An 18,734-nucleotide genomic window follows, 5' to 3' on the forward strand; every position below is an offset into this window, starting at 1 on the left:
GGTGCTACAGTCCTCAGCATGGTGAATAAACAAAATATACATAATACAATATCAAAAATAGTATAACAACAAAATTAGATGTGAGCCTAGCACTAGCATAAAATTAACTACTGTAAATATTGCACATGATATTCCTAGTGTGCATTTGTTTTAGTGCAATATCTCCCCATTGGTTTGAAAAAAACATTACTCACTATTTGAATAGTGTTAATAATCTCTATATTACGATACTATGTTATACTACAACCTTGTTCACATTATTCATGCTCAAGTTACATTCTTTATGATTAATTACATATTTTAATTGTGTCATTAAAGTTCCCTTTCAGAAGGAGTCCTTCAAAGCTGTATTATTATTTATCAGTTTATCTTGTCTTTTGTATGTTTTATGTAGCTTTACAGCATAGTGCTGCAGTAAACAGTAAAAAAATATAGTACTTTCTTCTGCTGCTGACAGAGCGTTAACTCTTAATTTTAACCAATACGCCAAACACCAAATCCATTTTAAAATCCTTTCATGTCAGCAGGTGTAGCATACAGCCGAGCTAAAAACAAGGGCCTGTGGACTACCCGGATGTTTGACGTCATATTGATGAGACAGTGTCGGCGAAGGACGCGAGATCCCGTGAAAGTGTAGTTTCATAACGTCACAAGAATAATAAAACCACGCCAATAACTTTTTTCTTTTTTAACAATGTTGGCTATTAAAGGGACTGGTACTGTTGTTTCCGTTCTGCGGCTTCTTCACAGTAATCCGGTAACATTTCGATGGAGGGCGACAGTTTGACGCTAGCTGATAACAGTTAGCTAACTCTTCGTCTCCTTGCCTCCTTAAGGTTGTTGTGTGCGGCCGGGTGAGGAGATGTTTGTCCACGCAGACAGACGGTGAGGTCCACATCGCTAAGATACTGAAGGAGAAATTCCCGCTGGCCTCAGCTCTCAAAGTTGTGGATATATCGGGTAAACGAGGAGCCATGGCTGCGTCGAAGTTCTGGTTGCACAAGTAGTAAATAAAACAGCTTTAAGCAGAAATGTGAAGCTCATCTTTCGTCCATTGACATATTTTTCTCTTAAGTGACAATATGACGTTTGAACTGTTTTGGGTTTGACTTATAACACCTAGTTGGCACAGTTTTGTTAATTGGATAGTAAATTGGAATAGGGTGGCTGACTTTAAATGTAAGAATATAATCCTATTTGCTGGATTGCTGAATTTGAAGTACTTTACTCTTTATTGATTGATTCCTTTTTGTGAGAACATAACACATACCGAAACGAAAGAAAGCTTCATTTACATATTGTCTAGTTCGTCTACATACATTTTTTTAACTCAAAAATATGTACAAGAAGTACTGTATATGCTGGCACTGAATGGAAATCACAAAATAACAATGACATTTATTTCTGTGCTCACTGTTTCATCATCTTCATCTCCTTTCCTCTCTAACTGACTTGTGTCTGTGCGACCTTGTGCTGTGTGCAGGTGGTTGTGGGGCCATGTACGAGATTCACATTGAGTCCGCGGAGTTCATAGGGAAACGGACTGTTCAGCAGCACCAGTTAGTAAACCAGGTGACCATTTAACTTTTAAACATTAACACATGTCACAGGGAGGTGTTGCATATTGCTCTGACTAAGTAATCTACATTGACAGTACTTGACATGTTTTAATTAATTGAAGATATTTTACAATAACAGAAATGTTTTGACCTTTGAATTTAATGAGTCCTTTTGTCCTCTACAGGCACTCAAGGATGAAATTGAAGGAATGCATGGATTGCGAATATTCACCGATATTCCAAAACATTAGTACAAGAACCTAAGTGTTTGTTGTGGTCCACCTGTCTATGATGTACAGTTTTCAATCCGACGCTATCAGTGGTGGACCTGCAGAGGAACACATATCTATCACACTCACATTTAATTGTCCATATATATTTTTAAAATCACTGCAAAATGCACAAAGTGACTTGATTAATGTCACATTACATCTTGTCTGTTTATCTTCTCAGGGTTGATGATGAAGGACATGGTGTATTGATAAAGCAGTCCTGCAGATGAGCTGTCTTTGTTTTAAACAGGATGTTTGCAGAGTGTTACATGACAGAATGAGCAAAATATATGTGAAATTGTTGGGGCTGATTAAATCCAAATGAGCTGCTAAGAACTAAAAACTATGTACTAGAAATTCAACTTACATTAAAACGCACTGGCTTGTTGACTTGTTCTTTTACGCCTTTTCTTTATGCTAATTGATTAAATATATTTATTACAGTAAGAGTCTGCGCACTGAATAAGCTGCACTGACGACAAATGTTCTTGTTGCATATAATCACTGACAGATAGTGGTCAAGTAACTGCAGCGCATCAATCTGCCTGGAGATGAGTTGGGTTGCATGTCCGAGTCCAGCAGAGGGCGCTGGTGCAACTGCCACAACAAATTCTATCAATTTCTGCATTTTCACTGAATTAAATGCTTATACCATGTTTATTTTACTGAAATAGCAAATCCAAATCAATGATTATTATTAACTCACACACTGGTCAGTCAAAGTTGTATCATATACGTTTTCATATACATAAAAGTGTGCATAGAATGAGTTGAAATTCAGGCATATATGAGCATTTTGCCTCTCTGAGCGTTTTTAGTCCTTAGATACACATTTTTTTCTGTTTATTACTATTTTTGTTTGTGTATGCGTCGGATTATGTACTATGACTGAATAACTAGCTAAATAATGTTAGTCGTTAATGTGTGCTCAGATGTGACTCACTTATTCACAACTGCATTCCCAGAGAGTTTTCAATTGTATTTGCATATAAACTGACAGTCATTAAAAACATTTTCTATATCGTCACCTTATTGGCCTATGCCATTTTTTTCATTGTTGTGTTTTTTTTCCCCTATGTCAGCTCTTCATGACGATTTGGTTCGTTTTTTTCTGTAAAAATGAAAATATGACAGGCTATTATTTTAAGAGGGCGTCGTTTCAATTAAAGTTCATTAGTAACACCTGAGATGAGGAACAACAAACTCAGAATTTTCACTAAACTTGTTTTCTGATACGGGTCCCAGCGACAAGTACAATGAAGTTGTCAGATTTCCAGACGCACCTGAAGGCATCACACTTGTTGAAGGTTTCTTTCATCATGAGGCGCATAAATGGGTTTTAAACGTTTGTGCACATCTCACCGACAGATGGCGCGCTTGACACTGCAGAATGAAAATGGGCAAAATGGACCAATTATAGAGTAGAAAATGTCAGAAACTTGGTGTGAATCGTCGAAGCAGGAGGACTGGAAGCAGGAGTACTGAAAGAGGCAGGTCTGAGAGTGAATGACCAGAAGGTGCAACAGGCTTCAGTGAGAGGAGGCGCAGAGCTGCTGAGGAGGAGGAGGAGGAGGATGATCTCCGACATGGCTGCAGAAGGAGCAGAGATGACGGAGGAAACTGACTTCATGATCGACACAAACGTGGGGCAGAAAATCGCAAACGTGGAATCGGCCGGTGATGGCAAAGAGATGAGAGCGGTGGTGCTGTCAGGGTTCGGAGGGCTGAACAAACTCCGAGTCACCAAGAAGCCCATGCCCGAACCTGAGCATGGTGAGGTGAAGATCCGCGTCAAAGCCTGGTAAGGTGTGTGTGTGTGTGTGTGTGTGTGTGGGGGGGGGGGGGTCTCCTCTGGTGTCTGCTCCACAGTCATTCCCTGCAGATGGATGTTTTGTAGGAGACAACTGTTGCATTTTGTCCTTTTCCACTCCAGAAAATCCATCTAATGATGGAGCTAAACCTCTGTCCTGTTGTTGCTGGAGGCTGTCTGCTGGCAGACCTGTGAATCGGGGAATGGATGAACTGAGATGGCTGATTTTTGTTGAAATAAGATAAGGTTGCTGTGCCAGCAGAGACTGAGTTTGGCCTCTGTATACACAGAGGAAAACCTATGACTCATTGCTGATTACGGAATAAATAGCACTCCTGTAAATCTCTTCTGCCTGAACATATTCAGTTACAAGCTGCAGGTTTGGAAAGAAAATGTTTATCGACTTTTCCATGGAAAAAAACAATAGATGATTGTTAAAACCAACAAGCAAACAAACAACAAAGCCATGGACCATAGAAACTGCCTTCTATCTATAACCTGACAGTTCAACTCTAATCACACAATCACTATCTTCTCAGAGCATTAATGTAAATGTGTTTTTGTTTCATAGGTTTTGTATTATTTTTTTTCTTTCCAAATGTGTTCTATTACATCACTGTGGCATTTTTTATTTTATTTTATTCCTTTTTTTCATTTCTTTAATTTTTTTTATTACTTTTTATTGCACCAACCTTTGCATTTGCATTCAATAAATGCAGGTCTGCTTTATTTCTGTCAAAACACTAAATGTTAGCAGCTTTTGTTGATTCTCTCTTTCAGTGGTTTGAATTTCCTGGATGTGATGGTTCGTCAGGGGACCATTGAAAACCCTCCTAAACCTCCACTTGTACCTGGATTTGAATGCTCTGGAATTGTGGAGTCCCTGGGCGAGAACACAACAGGGTTTGAGGTCAGCCTCATTACATCAATGAAGAACATGTCAGAACGTGAAGAACTGCGTCACGATGAGATGATGCTGATCTGTGCCTCCTCGCCTGCGTGCATCATGTTTCTTTCAGATAGGAGACAGAGTTATGGCCTTTGTGAACTACAGCGCTTGGGCGGAGGTGGTTTGCACACCAGCAGAGTTTGTCTACAAGCTGCCAGAGGAAATGACGTTCACAGAGGCCGCAGGATTCGCTCTGAACTTTGTCGTGGCTTACATGATGCTCTTTGAGGTCGCCAACCTCCGAGAGGGAATGTCGGTGCTGGTCCACTCAGCTGGAGGCAGTGTCGTAAGTTCATTTCCTCTCGTGACCTTTTCAAAACAGGCTCCTGGTTCATTTAATCAGAATCAGAATTACTTTATTGTTGTTTTTCAAAGTACTAGGGGATTGTGTGCAGCACAATACAGGTAAAAGAGTTAAGAGTGAGATAAAGAAAATAAGATAGGATACGCAGAATAAGCTAAATACAAAATACATAAAAATATATGATTTACAACACAATATATCTATAATAATCATAATAATAATAAATACATAAATAACTACTTGCTTTATTCGTCCCTGATGGGAAAATTGCAGTGTAGAACACACAAACACTATTTTTTAATTCTGGCACTTATTTAACTTATTTAAAGATATTTAACACCTCGAGAATAAAAATAAAAGCAAAAATAAAATAAAAAATTGTCCCACGGAGGAATTTTACAGGATTAAGAAAAAAAATGTAGTAGAGATAAATAGTAGCATAACATAACATGCAGCGTTTACTGGTTTAACAAGCCAACTTGCAATACACAATGTACATGAGATGGTACAGAGGTGCGGATATTGAAATGAGAATCTTCTTTACGACGCGGGATGTGGATTCTCTTTGTGTTGTTGTGTTTGTCATTTTCAGGGTCAGGCTGTGGCTCAGCTCTGCTCCACTCTGCCCAATGTCACCGTGTTTGGAGTGGCGTCGTGCTTCAAACACACATCCATCAAAGACTCGGTGACTCACCTCTTTGACCGAAATGTTGATTATGTACAAGAAGTGAAAAAGTAAGTTGAGTCTCCGCTGATCGCTGCTAATCACTTTCCCATTGAGGGGAGTTGGTCAAACCACCTTAGTATGCAAGGGTGCAGTTACCTGTTTGATATGGTTGTGTGTGGCCGCCGTCCCCATGGCAACCATCTTTAGCTGCAGACGGAGGTCCACACTCGCAAAGTGGAACGACTGAGCCAATTAGGCTCTGATACAGCGGACGTTTCTTTGCAACAATCATGCTATAAACTTTTCATCTTACCTTCTGATTACTGAGGGAACAGTGAATTTATACATTTGTTGTTACGAATTTGATGCACGTCATGAAAAATCCCAGTTCCTACGCATTTAATGTGTTCATGCTCCTTTCCCACCTACACTTCAACAGCAGTCGTGGGATTAATTTGCCTTTCATCCCCCCTTTTTTACCCGCACATTCTTCTCAGGATCAAGATTAAAGTACAATTAAACGAGTCTCTTTACAAAAGGAAAAGAAGGGAATCACAAGACCTCCAAGCAGTTTATCCGAGCAGGTGTCTCGTTCCACAGAGCAGAAAGAAAAGACTTAAGGGTTACATACTTTTCATTCTTTTACATCGATACATTTCTCTTTACTTGTCGGCAGATGAAGAAACAGAATTCTTGTATTTGTCATTAGTACAATAAAATTGTGTATGCCTTTCTCTAACAATGATAGGACAAGCATAGAAAGATTTTCAGTTATTTACAAGGGACAGTGCACCATCATTGCTAATTTGGCTACAAATTAGCTAATTTCCATCTTAAATGCCATAAGGATGTTGTGAAACACCACTAAGATTGATGAAGTAGCTGCAGGCCAAGAAAAGCTCCACATCTTCCATTAAAGTGCACAGGATCACGTTTATGAAGGTGTGATTTAACAGAGCCTGCAGTCTGGCAGTCACTGATGGATTTAGAGAAAACACTCATTTAAAACATTCCCACAGACATAAACATAACGCCGTTGTCCGCCTCCACCCAGTCCATCACTTCAGAAAATGTCTGTGTTCAGATGATGACATGAAAGATGAAAGTTCTCGTGATTGGGATTGTTTCAGGATCTCTCCGGAGGGAGTGGACGTCGTGTTGGACTGTCTGTGTGGGGAGAACACGGGAAAAAGCCTCAGTCTGCTGAAGCCGCTGGGAACTTACATTCTCTACGGTGGGAACCGTAATCACACTCTGGCCATAACTCTTTGACATCATCCATTTTATGTCCAGTCCAGACCAAAGATTCGAGGTGCAACGGAACGGTTGCAGCAACGGTGTCAGCGGTCTGAACGGTCCCATTGTACCTCATAGCTGGTCGGGGCTCTGTGGCTGTGTGCCGTATCGTCTACAAACAAACCAAATGCTAACAAATGCCATCATTTGAACAGAGGACAAGAACGGACGTGCTGATGAATCCTTTGGAAGCACAATAGGGTCTTCACGTTAGAAGTTCGAAATGCTGTGGTAAATCACCAAGAGAAATGCCAGAGCATGTATTGCTGAAATTCACCAATAAGTACTGTTCCCCTTTACGGCACACGGCAACACACCTGTTGCTGTGGAAACAAAAGTAGTTTACATGAGGTCTCAATGAGCAGTTGCAGCTTGGTGCCTCAGTGTGAACTGGCTGCTCGGTTGGAAGTTGTTGCACTTGGAATCTTAGTTCTGACTTAAAGGACATCTAGTGGCCAAGCAGCAGATTGTACTTCCCAATAACATAACTTCCTTAAGAGAAAGGGATTTCATTTCAAACATGTCACTTGTTTGACCAGACATCTTCGCTGATAGAATAGAATAGAATAGAATTTCTTTGCCTCACTAATCATGGCTGAAATAATCATAGTTTTTCCGGTGAAAGAAATTTGTTTTTTAATTTGTTTTTGTAATTTTACATAGGTGCACAGAAGAACGTCATCTGGTAGTTAATGCCTCCGGTGGAGGTTTTGCTTTCATTTAATTACAATAATTGAAATAACTGCAGCGAAACATACATCCGTTGTTGAACTGTAATCGGCTCCAAGTCCTCGTCTGGCTTTAAGTCTGGTAATCTGCGTATTTATCTGTACCTAGCAGTTAAAACCTCCCTCCATGTCTGGCTCCAGACCTGGAAATCCAACATGTAGCAGGACGGATCCTATCAAATGGAGATATGAATGTGGCCTTTCTTACAAAACAAAACCGAATCATTTTTTTTATGTCAGATGATGAAACAGCGGACAGAACCACACCGCATTGGAAAGACATTAATTAAAATAATGGAATTAAATGAATAATTGAAAATTGACCATCCCTTTGCATGTCCTTAAAAACACTCTCTTTTTACAGCAGTTCATGCATGAAAGGGTTCTCATCGTACAACATGTGTCTGAGGTCAATTTTAAGGTGAAACACTTTAGCAAGCAGCTGCTGGAGAGGCTGGTGCTTTCTCACTGCCGGTCCATTAAGGTGAATAAATACACTCGTTTCAGTCCCCTGAATATGTCATTCGAACGCAGCTCAGTTCGCTGAATAAAACATAGGTTTTATCTTGTAATTGAAATATATTCTCAGTCACAGCCACCATTCTCATCTAATCTCTGCTAATTCCTTTCAACCTCATGACTCCAGGCGATGGAATCATTTTTTCATTAGTTACATGTGCAAATGCATGCTTGCACAGATCTAAGGGTCTAAAGGTGCCAATTGCCTCCCCCACTTCCCTTCATGGCTTTTCACTGACCAGTCACTTCTGTCCAGCCTTTTGCACGCAGCAATGCTTTATTTTTGTTTTTCCAGGCGCATCAAACATGGTAACTGGGGAAACAAAGAGTTTCTTCAGCTTTGCAAAATCCGTGAGTGAGAGATTCCCATCATGACCTGTTACTGCACATTTCACAGTAAATGAATGAAACATGAATGATGAACATGTTGCCCCCCCCGTTCCAGTGGTGGCAGGTGGAGAAGGTGAACCCCATTAAACTATATGAGGACAACAAAGTCATGGCGGGATTCTCGCTCCTCAACCTGCTGTTCAAACAAGGCAGACACACTCTGGTGAAGTCAGTGATGGACAAACTAGTGTGTCTCTATAACCAAAAGAAGATCAAGCCAGTGGTGGATTCTCTGTGGGCGCTGGAGGAGGTAAGATTTGACGTGGACCCCTTTGGACCACCACATTTGTTTTGGAATGTTGTTTGTGGACATTAGCTTAGCCAGTTTATTGCAATTTACTTGATTATTATAATTTAAATTTATTCATTAAATTATGATTTTTTTTTTAACATAAAAAATAAAAAACACATTGAAAAAACTGCCAAAATGAAACAATCCAAAAGGGATGAAACACGAGACACAAAAGATGAACACATAAGAGCGCAGAGCAGGAACAGGGTTTGTCAAATGTTTGTGTCTTCATCCTGAAGTGAAATTCAAACATATGAAACGTTTAAATCTACGTACATATGGACAATGTAGCACAATCAGTTGAAATTCAACAAAAAGACGCTTGACCTGAACGAGAAGGCAGCAAAGTTAAAACATTAGAAATAATCTGTAAATAAAAAAGAAAAATAAAGTGATTCATTGTTTTTTTTGGGTTTTTTTTTATACTGGATGTGATAGTTGCTGCATGACTCATGTAGGCAGCCATATTTTCAGAATTCAGACGTGTGAGTTGCAGATTCCTGAGAGTGCAAACATAAATACTGTCCAAAGATTTGAGATGTTCATGGGAAACATCCCTGTGCTGCTATTGTCGTTAAAGTTTGGCAGAACGCTCGGGCCTTTCATCGGAGCTACCGCCCATGAGGAATCTCATTAGCGAGGAGGATGGCGTGGGATGTACTGTCAGGAACACGGCCTCCCTCATTTGTTCATATGCCTGGAAGGAGAATTCAGAGGGCGTCAGTTTACATGTTGACCATGGCAACCTTTTTTTTCTGGAATAACTAGGCTTTCACCCGCGGTAGTGTCAGCCAGGAAACCTTCGGGGTTCACCCATAACAACAGTGAATCCCATCCTCTAAATGTATCCTTGAGCGAGGCACTGACCTATTTGTACTTTCCTCTTGTGTTGCCCCCGTTTCTTTAAACAAATGAATGTCACAATAGACAAAGACGTGTCCCGGTAATGACGTCATGAGTAATTTACTGAAATATGTGTGTGACCTTTTTGTTCACACATCACACACAGCTGTTATTGTTTTACCTCAGAGACAGAGTAAATGTCACATTAAAACCAGACTCGTGTTTTTAGCACTTTGTCGAGCATTCTTTGCAAACCTGCTGACAATGGTCAGCCTCAGAGGACGACTCTGGGAAATGTCTTTTTAATTGATAGTTACTGGGAGGATCCCAGGATATCTTTCTTCCTTGTAAACCCCTTAATGCATGATTTATTACTAAAAAAACAGCCATATTCTTTCTTATTTTAATGATTTTGTGACAGAAGTGCCCCCTGTGGGTTTTAAATAGCTGTCCACTGAAGTGAGCAGTGTGCATGTAAGGGTTAATATCACTATCATATTGTTCATCTGATCCGTGACTAAACGCAGTGAAATGATGTTCTGTTGTCAGGTGAAAGAGGCCATGCAGAGAATTCATGACCGAGGCAACGTAGGAAAACTCATTCTGGATGTGGAGAAGTCTCCTACTCCCTTGGTAACGTAACATGGATGTTTGTGGTTTAATTTGAGTTCATTCGAGCTGTAACTTAGCTTTCTCAACAAGTCCACTGACATTTTCTCAACAACATCATTCATACTACAACAGAACTTGTAAGAGTAGTTTTACAGCAGCTGTTTCCATGGCGATCACATGTTCAATTTGTTCAGAGGATCTTGTGTCTGTCTCTGTCCATATGCTACATATCGTTTCACTCACACATTTCACTGCTCTTGTGTGTGTGTGTGTGTGTGTGTGTGTGTGTGTGTGTGTGTTCGAGAGAGAAAGAGAGAGAGTACCTCAGCTCCTGATAGATCATAAATCCTTTTCACCACTAGATGGCCAGCGACAGCACTGAGACCAGTGAGGCAGGCGAGGAGGAAGAGGAGCCCGAGGGAGACAACGACAGCAAAGAGCGAATGCCTTTCATTCATTAGACTGATCGATAACACACACACGTGCTCCGGTCGCATGTATGTATCATATGATTTCAATGTTACTGTCACAGTTTGTTGGAGTAAAGGATTCCTCTCTCAGAGCAGTATTATTACACATCTTAACAGAGTATCACAAAGTCGATGTTTGCCAGACCTTTCTGGGATCCCCCTTGGTGTCAGCTTTTCTGCCACTGTGTTAAAACTATTGGACTTTGCAAACATGCATTTCTACGTGCTTACGTGACGTGATCAGTTTGAAAACATTTCAAAAGATGGATGAAAAAAAAAAGCATGTTTAAATCCGTTAGGCGTTCAGCAGAGCGCTGCCAGTATTGTCCTAAAACAGACCACGTGCATGAAAAGGGCGTTTCAAGTTGTGGAGATGCAGCCAAGGGAGATGGAAGATGTTTGCATCATGTTTAGCTTCATTCCAGGATCACCAGTGCCTTTGACTTGAAATGCTGTATCACCGCAGAGTCTGTCACTTGTTTGTACCAAAACTGATATTTAAATTACGAAACGGTTTTGATCTCATGATGTAACACGATGATGAAGTGGTGCCATAATAGACTGAAGAAACTTTTACTAATATCAGACAGTGTTGCATTTATTTGAAGTGAATAGAAATGCTGAATTTTCAGGGACAAAAGGCAAAATATTTCAATACTGTACATTTCCTATGAAAACACTCATCGGAGGTTTTTTATTCAACCTGTGAGCACTCGATTGTGTGTGACGACTCCTGTGTTAGTCTGCTGTTTACTTGCCGATGCGGCAAAACAAAAGTGCCATAACTGTCCAAGTTGTGTTATTTTTAAAATCAAAGCTGGAATTTCTCTTTAGTTTTCCAGATGAAGGTGGGAACGCAGTGAAAGTGAGTAGATGAGCAGAAGAAACGGTGCAAAGCCTTCACACATTATGTCCTTCTAAAAACTAAAAACTGCGTGTGCCCAAGTTCAATTATAATCCATGTCAGTGCATCAGTGAGACTACTGACATTAGTTTAGAAATGTTTAGACCTAATTGTTACATAAGCTTAATGGCGTGTAGATGATTTCCATTCTAATGTCATCAATATTGTGTGTCAGAGAGACAGAAAGAAAGCGACAGTGCATGTTTTTTGTGTGTATGCAAAGGTGCCTTGTTAAAAAAAGGAAAAAAAAAAGAACAGTGTTTTTACCCTTTTCCTTACAAACTTTTGGTTTACCAGTGGTTCTATATTTTTGTCCAGTTTTGTTGTGCACTTGTTGTTTACTTGAATAAATTTATCTGCAATGTTTTCTGTGAGAAATGTGTTTTTGTTAGAAGCATGCTTCTGCGTATTTGCGTGATTCAGAGAACGGTGATCACTATGCTTGAACATTGAATCTTTGCAGGACGTCAATAAAGTCAGAAAGAACTGCTGCAGAAATACGTATATATTTATGCAATGAACTGTTTGTGGGTTCATCCTCAACCAATAATCTGCTGTTTTCTCGAGTTTAAATGTCACTCGGGGTGATGGGGAGGGATCTTGCTGAAAGACTTTCATGGAACAGTCTGTTCAGAACACTGCTCGTCAGATTGCAGCAGGTTGCTCTGCTATATCGAGTCCCTGTGTCTGAGTATTTGTTATTTCCAACATCTCACTCTAAAAATAGCCTGTGCCTGCACTGGACTTCCTTGGGTTCACAGCAGCTTTATTTGTGAAGATCATACAACTGGAAGTCTGTGTGAGGGACAAACGGTGGCTATGTTTAGCAGCACCAACGGAAATATGTGAATTTAACTTGTTTATGCAGATTTGTATCACACTTGCCAATTAAGTGGGTACACCAGGATTACTGTACTGGAAGAAATACCTTTGGAGGATGCGACACTTTCGGACTGTGAGTGTACAACTCTATAACATTATCATTATTAGCATATGCAAACATGACACGGAACAGGGAGGAGAGCAGAGCAGAACACTGTGATAGTAAAGCAGTCAATGAATTTCCCGTTTGTTTGTGAAATGAAAGGGGAGACTGCTCAGTGCACCTTTGCCCAAGTAAATATTTATCAAAAGCCAGACACAAGGAAGTCATTATTTGTCACTCCACCCTAATATCTCCCTCACCTCCTCCTCACGATTGGAAAAAAACTAAATTTGAGCCAATGCAACGACAGAGCCCAGAAAGGCCCACAGAGCTCCGGTATATATTGAGCTCCCTGTGGTGTTGTTGGTTCCTCTCACAGCAGTACAAGCTGTGTCACTGTGTGCTGCCCTGCAGGCTCCACTGGCCTCCAACATGGCGCGTCTGGCCCTTCCCGTCTCCCTCATCCTTTGCCTCTCTTTGCTCCACTTCAGCTCCTGCCGCCCTCCTCGCATCAGGAAGGCCGTGTCCGCTCGTCCGTCCGGTAACTTTGCGTATATGTAGCACGTGTTTCTGAAAGAAACCGGCTTTCTGCAGATGTTTATCTGACCTGTGTTTCTTGTCTCTCGTCCTCTCTGCTGAGATGCAGCAGCAGGGGAAGATGATATGAAGGCCCAGCTTGAGAAGCTTTGGCAGGAGGTGAACTCACTGAAAGAGATGCAGGCTCTGCAGACAGGTACCGCTCTGACTCACTGTGAAGAGACTGCTTAGTTCATTATGATATTTTTAAGTGTGCTCTTAGTATGCTGTGATGTCGTTTATTAATATTGCATACTGATTTGAGTGCTGATGCTGAGCTGCACTTTTTGAGATGCGTTTATGCGTTGCATTAAATGTCCAGCAGAGGGCAGCCTGCTTATTATCCTCGATTATCATCTTTTTCTTTTAAATTGAGTCTACTACTGTATGTGTGTGTGTGTGTACATACATATATACATATATGTAAGTGTGTGTTTGTATATGTATGTTTATGGAGTTTTGTTTTGTCATTTCTTGCATTTAATGATCAATTTGAATGTTTTTTTTACTGGTTTTAGTCTCTTTTAATGTTGAGTGCTAATGTACTTTTAATGTCTTTTTCTGTTGCAAAGCACATTCAGTTGCCTTGTGCTGAAACATGCTGTACAAAATATACTTTCCTTGCCTACAAATATGTGTGTATCTGACAGAGCAGATGTGTAAAGCAGCACTTATATATCCACATGTTGTGTTTTCAGTGTGTCTGCGGGGCATCAAAGCCCACAGGAAGTGTTACCTCACAATTGAGGAACCCAGACATTACCATGAAGCAAATGAAGACTGTATTGCACAAGGAGGAACTCTTGCAACTCCCAGGGACATGATGGAAAACAATGAGCTGCGTGACTATGCAAAGAGGAGTGCTCCGGGGTCCAAGGACTTCTGGATTGGTGTGGCAGACATAGTGAAAGAGGGCCAGTATGTTGATGTCAACAGCCAGCCAGTCAGCTACTTGAACTGGGACCGCTCCAAGAAGCAGCCCACAGGAACCAAGAGAGAGAGCTGTGTCGCTCTGTCAGTGGCTGCACAGGGAAAGTGGTACGACGAGGTGTGTCGCAATTTGAAAAAGTACATCTGTGAATATGTCATTCCGTAAAAAAAACAGCTGGATGATCCTTTATGTAGGTCAATGACCTAAAGTGTGCAAAACCATGCATTTGTTGTCAAGTCTGTGCCAAGTCCCAATGAACCCAAATAATAGTTAGAATAGCTCCTGGGGTGTGATACGTTCTGTCCAGTGAGGTTCTGACAACTCAGTCTTAAACCAATGACCGAATTATATTCCATGATGTGTCATTTTTGAGATCAGATAATGGGCATTTTCGTTAAATACATTCTATACCGAGTAAATGTGCCATTCAGTGAATTCAAGACTTCAGTGGCAACTGCTTATTTGACATGAAACCATAAAGAAAGGTACTGTATTATTAAACTATTAAATTAAGAGTGCAACTCTGCTCCTGTGGACTGGTGAACCCCACCTGTGAGCCCAAGACAAGACATGACAATCCTTTATTGTCCCACAGTGGATTCCTAATGTATTCCCTAATTGAACACACAACCCTATACCCTGCACAAACAACAAATCTATGAAGTCATACAATAAGATGGTCCTTTATTGTCAGGGGACAATTTGCATGGTCACTGCATTAAAGAATATATAAAAGGGTCCTAGAAAGAAAAGATAATAGCTAAGCAATATGTACAGGTGTAAGGAAAACTGGAAAATCCTAAAATCCTTAGCTGAGCTGAGGTGAAATATAGATGAACAACAGTTAGTTGTAGTGTGTGTGTGTGTGTGTGTGTGTGTGTGTGTGTGTGTGTGTGTGTGTGTGTGTGTGTGTGTGTGTGTGTGTGTGGTCACAGCAGAGTCTCCACACAGCAGGCATATATGTCATTATTTCCATGTGAAATATTCTGTTAAAAACGGTTTAAAATCCTGAAACATTGCGAATCACTATTTCCGTGTTTTCCTGCGATCCTCTCATCTCTGTCCAATTACACGCACCTACGTCATCCTGTCCGCGCGCATCACGCACGTCTGTCTGGATGGAATGTGACGCTGAAGTCGCGGAGTGAACACACCGGCCATTTTTCTTCATTTATAGCAGGACACTTATACTCGGGGGGTACGATCACTTTGATAAGTAAACAAGTTTGGGCAAGTGAAACTCTGTTATTCAAGCATCCAGGCCGTAAACAAACAGAACACAAACCATGCTTGTGTTTACCTCTGCAAAGTTTTTTCGCTGACATCTCTGTCCGGATAAAGGCTTGTCTAAACAGACGCACAAATGGAAATGGTTCCTAGCGAGGAGAAGCAGTTCGTATCCAAAGAGGTGAGGTGATTGAGGATGTACAACCTCCGGCCAGTACCTGTCACGTAAACATCTGACACAGCAACGGTGTCGAAACTTTTGCGTCACTTTAGGTGTTCACGGACTGTGTGTGTCATTTAGAAGCTAGCCCCAGTTGCTAACGGTTAGCTACGTATGACTTGAACGGCCTATGACATGGCTTACTAACGTTAGCTTTTTAGCTAGCATCAGTTAGCGGCTAGTTTTACTACGTCTTAGGCAAAGTCGCTCATGCAATAAATATCAAAGCAGGTTGCGTTTAAGTGACATAAGGATTTCTAGCCTGCGAAATGGGCTTTATGGTCACTAGGAACTTCTTGGTTGACATTAAGAAATCTCACAATCAAACGACATTTATCAGTATGAACCAACTTGCAAGTTACATTAGCTAGCCGAATTTGGCTAGCTCATGTCGTCGACCGCTTAGGATCACAGCTCTACGGGGTAAACAACATGGTAGAGCCGAATACAAACGATAACATCATCATGATCACACCGTGAGCTGACTGGTGGTGTTAAAAGAACGTTTACCCACAAAATAGCACAGCATGAATATTTATTCTTGGGTTGTCCTGGATGGAACTTGTAGTTAAAAAGGTGTACATGTCAACATAAGCTAGTCAAATGCTACAGCTAATTGCACAATAAGATTCGACAAGCTAACGTTAAGTCTTAACTGAAATATATATGAGGTTTGCGTAAATACAAATCAGTTGTTCCCCATGGAGTTTGGATGAAATCAGTTTTGAAAACAGTTAATTGACACGGTTAACGTTGCAACTACCTTTTTTTAACGTTTGCTTATCGTGTTTGACTTCGGTCAGCTATCGTATGCGTTGCATTTTCCGATCGAAATGATTATTCCTTAGCCTTGATCTCCGCTGCTCCTCATCTCTGATGTTTTGTTTCCCCCTCTCACACTAACACAGATCGGTCCACTTTACAGTCACTGTTATCAACAGTTAACAGTAAAGTCTGTAATTTTGTTCACTGACTGACACTCGGGTGTGTTATCGTGTCTCTGTCATGTCCAAGTTAATGTTTTATGTTGCATGTACGTTTACTTAAAGAGTTGTCAGGCAACGGTGTTATCCCAATATTTAACGATGATTGTTGTGTTTGTCTGCACTTTGGGTGCATTTACGTCAGTCTGAGACGTGACGTCACATACACAAAGTTCTTCGTCAAACAGTACTCCATTCACTGTACTAAATATCTCAGCCCCAGTGCAGACGTTTGCATGGATATCCTCAAACCTTCTCATACCCTGCAGGACAACCCACTTGTATTTAAAACATGAATGACCTGACTTTTTAACCAGCCTGTTTGGTTGTATAGTGTCAACATCACCACCATTTGTGGGGCATCCTGTTTTTTTTTGTTTTCTTTTAAATAAATTCATTCATAATTAAATCAGCGAACATTAAATCTATGAATGCATATTTGTCTATTGGATAACAGTAGATACTTCTTTATTGTTCCACAGTGGGGAAATATGTATTGTCATAGCAGTAAAATTGTAGGATTAAGAACAAATATGAAAGTGCATTGAACAAAATAGATATTAATGATTAAATATTAACAATATGTACAGGTGTAACAGTAGCACATGATATACAGTATGTACAAATCAGTGTTGGGAAGAATAGTCGTAAAGAGTATGTTTAAAGTGACAGCATATCTGTATAAATTCAGCAATGTCTGTGTGGGCAGATGCAATTTCTGCTCATAAGACTGTTTTTTTTAATATCTTTATTTAGCAACAGATGTCAGTTGTGTCAGTATTCAGTTGGATGTTTATGTTCATGATTTATTGTTTTAATTTTCTTTTTTTAATTTTCTTTTTTAAAAATCACACAAATTTAATTTTTTTTTACGTTAATTTCATCACATTAAGATGTAGGATGGGCAACATGAATTACTACATTCAAATTTATCAGCCTCAACACTAATATCGGTGTAGCATAATGCAGCATATTCCAGTGATTTGGTGCAACAGCGGCAACATGTTTGGAAGTTACACAAAGATATTTAAAGGTAATACTTATGTATTATTTAAACAATCCATCATGGACATGAGTTTTTTTCTGTGTCTGTAGAATCATTTCGACAGCATGACACTGAATGTTCAGAGCGCTCTATTCTCCAGCATCATGCCTGAAAGCTGACCCAGAGCATTGTTCCACCATTTTGTAGTCATGCATGAAACCTCTGTCACTGTTTTTTAATTGTCCATTCCATTAACTGCAAAGCTTCGAAACATGAATGAATTTTGACAGTTGTTGAATGATCATGATATTGAGCAAATGAATTATCATTTTTTCCCTGCTCACTTCATCAGCTAGTCCTAATCAAAGAATAGTTTCTGGTTGTCATCAGGTGTAATAGTTGTTGTTTAAACTCCTTCCTGCAGCTTCATTTTCGCACGCAGTTGCAGTGTTTTCATTTTTTCTTATGGATAAGGACACTTCACAACATGAATTTATTTTTGTGCAATTTGGAATCTGTTGCAGTTATAAAGAAACAGCACCTGTGCTTTGCAGTATGTGTGGCTTCATGTCAGCACCTTGTGATTATATCCACGGTAAAAATAACCTTTAATCTCATAATACACTTGCCAGCTGCCGCTTCTTTATAGAACCTGTCACTCACATTTTCCAAAAAACATCAGCCTTAGAGGTTTCAGGAGCATGAATGAACTGAATGTATTCCTTTTAATTGTCACTCTTTCACAAATGGACAACCTGCCAACCAAACCGCTGTCGGTTTAGCCAGTTTTCTTTAAAGTGATCAGATCGACATGCAACCCGTGAATTTGTGTGGTTAATGTTGCTTTCTATCCCAACTGTCTCCACGGGTTATCAGGGTGTGTTTTGGAGTTGCAAGACAGAGTATTTTTGATGAAATGAAGAAGATATCTCAGGTAGCAGTGCTTTGTGTACTGTGGTGTTAGTTGCATGAAGCAGCATTGGGTTGAACATCAGTTCAGCTTCACTAGCAGCATGCGTATCAAATGAGACTTGCATCGGCACAATCTGTCCATTGACCTCATTTGTTTTGTATTATTATTATTGTATTATGACTTTTTTATTGTAACCAGCTATTAAGTGTCTTAACACCTGATCATCGCAGAAAACAATTCAACAATACATGTTTAAAAATCAAGATTGAATGTATGTAAAGATTTCTGGCTACACAGCCACTCACAGCAGTTATTGTTTGCCATCTGGAGAATATGTCTATGACACACATTCTGAAGTT

At 40.2% G+C, this 18,734-nt stretch overlaps 3 protein-coding genes across 3 annotated transcripts in view; all 3 read left to right on the forward strand.

Annotated features, from left to right (window-relative positions):
* The window catches only part of LOC144741714 (bolA-like protein 3), a 2,096-nt gene extending 286 nt beyond the window's left edge, over window positions 1-1,810 (forward strand). Inside the window, exons 2-4 of the mRNA XM_078624216.1 lie at window positions 837-960; window positions 1,484-1,572; window positions 1,745-1,810. Of these exons, the coding sequence (XP_078480342.1) occupies window positions 837-960; window positions 1,484-1,572; window positions 1,745-1,810 (279 nt within the window). The remainder of the gene's footprint in view (window positions 1-836; window positions 961-1,483; window positions 1,573-1,744) is intronic.
* Window positions 1,811-3,417: 1,607 nt separating this feature from the next.
* On the forward strand, window positions 3,418-10,702 carry LOC144741715 (synaptic vesicle membrane protein VAT-1 homolog-like). The gene is made up of 9 exons (XM_078624217.1): window positions 3,418-3,632; window positions 4,422-4,551; window positions 4,661-4,876; window positions 5,487-5,629; window positions 6,692-6,795; window positions 8,400-8,455; window positions 8,550-8,744; window positions 10,179-10,262; window positions 10,604-10,702. The coding sequence occupies exons 1-9, from the start codon at window positions 3,418-3,420 to the stop codon at window positions 10,700-10,702; spliced, it is 1,242 nt and encodes a 413-aa protein (XP_078480343.1).
* A 2,270-nt stretch (window positions 10,703-12,972) lies between these two features.
* Window positions 12,973-14,212, forward strand: LOC144741716 (tetranectin-like protein). Its single transcript, XM_078624218.1, has 3 exons — window positions 12,973-13,081; window positions 13,187-13,273; window positions 13,815-14,212. Exons 1-3 carry the CDS (start codon window positions 12,973-12,975, stop codon window positions 14,210-14,212), a joined length of 594 nt encoding a protein of 197 aa, XP_078480344.1.
* Window positions 14,213-18,734: the final 4,522 nt, after the last annotated feature.

The sequence above is a fragment of the Lampetra planeri genome, unplaced genomic scaffold (genome assembly GCF_965212315.1).
Source record: "Lampetra planeri unplaced genomic scaffold, kcLamPlan1.2.h2 scaffold_674, whole genome shotgun sequence".
In the NCBI taxonomy this organism is placed as follows: Eukaryota; Metazoa; Chordata; class Hyperoartia; order Petromyzontiformes; family Petromyzontidae; genus Lampetra; species Lampetra planeri.

Coding starts and splice junctions, on each gene's coding strand:
- LOC144741715 (XM_078624217.1), top strand. CDS start 3,418: ATGGCTGCAGAAGGAGCAGAGATGACGGAGGAAACTGACTTCATGATC. Junction 5,630..6,691: donor TATGTACAAGAAGTGAAAAA/GTAAGTTGAGTC, acceptor GGATTGTTTCAG/GATCTCTCCGGAGGGAGTGG. Junction 8,456..8,549: donor TCTTCAGCTTTGCAAAATCC/GTGAGTGAGAGA, acceptor CCCCCGTTCCAG/TGGTGGCAGGTGGAGAAGGT.
- LOC144741716 (XM_078624218.1), top strand. CDS start 12,973: ATGGCGCGTCTGGCCCTTCCCGTCTCCCTCATCCTTTGCCTCTCTTTG. Junction 13,082..13,186: donor CGTGTCCGCTCGTCCGTCCG/GTAACTTTGCGT, acceptor GCTGAGATGCAG/CAGCAGGGGAAGATGATATG. Junction 13,274..13,814: donor GATGCAGGCTCTGCAGACAG/GTACCGCTCTGA, acceptor TTGTGTTTTCAG/TGTGTCTGCGGGGCATCAAA.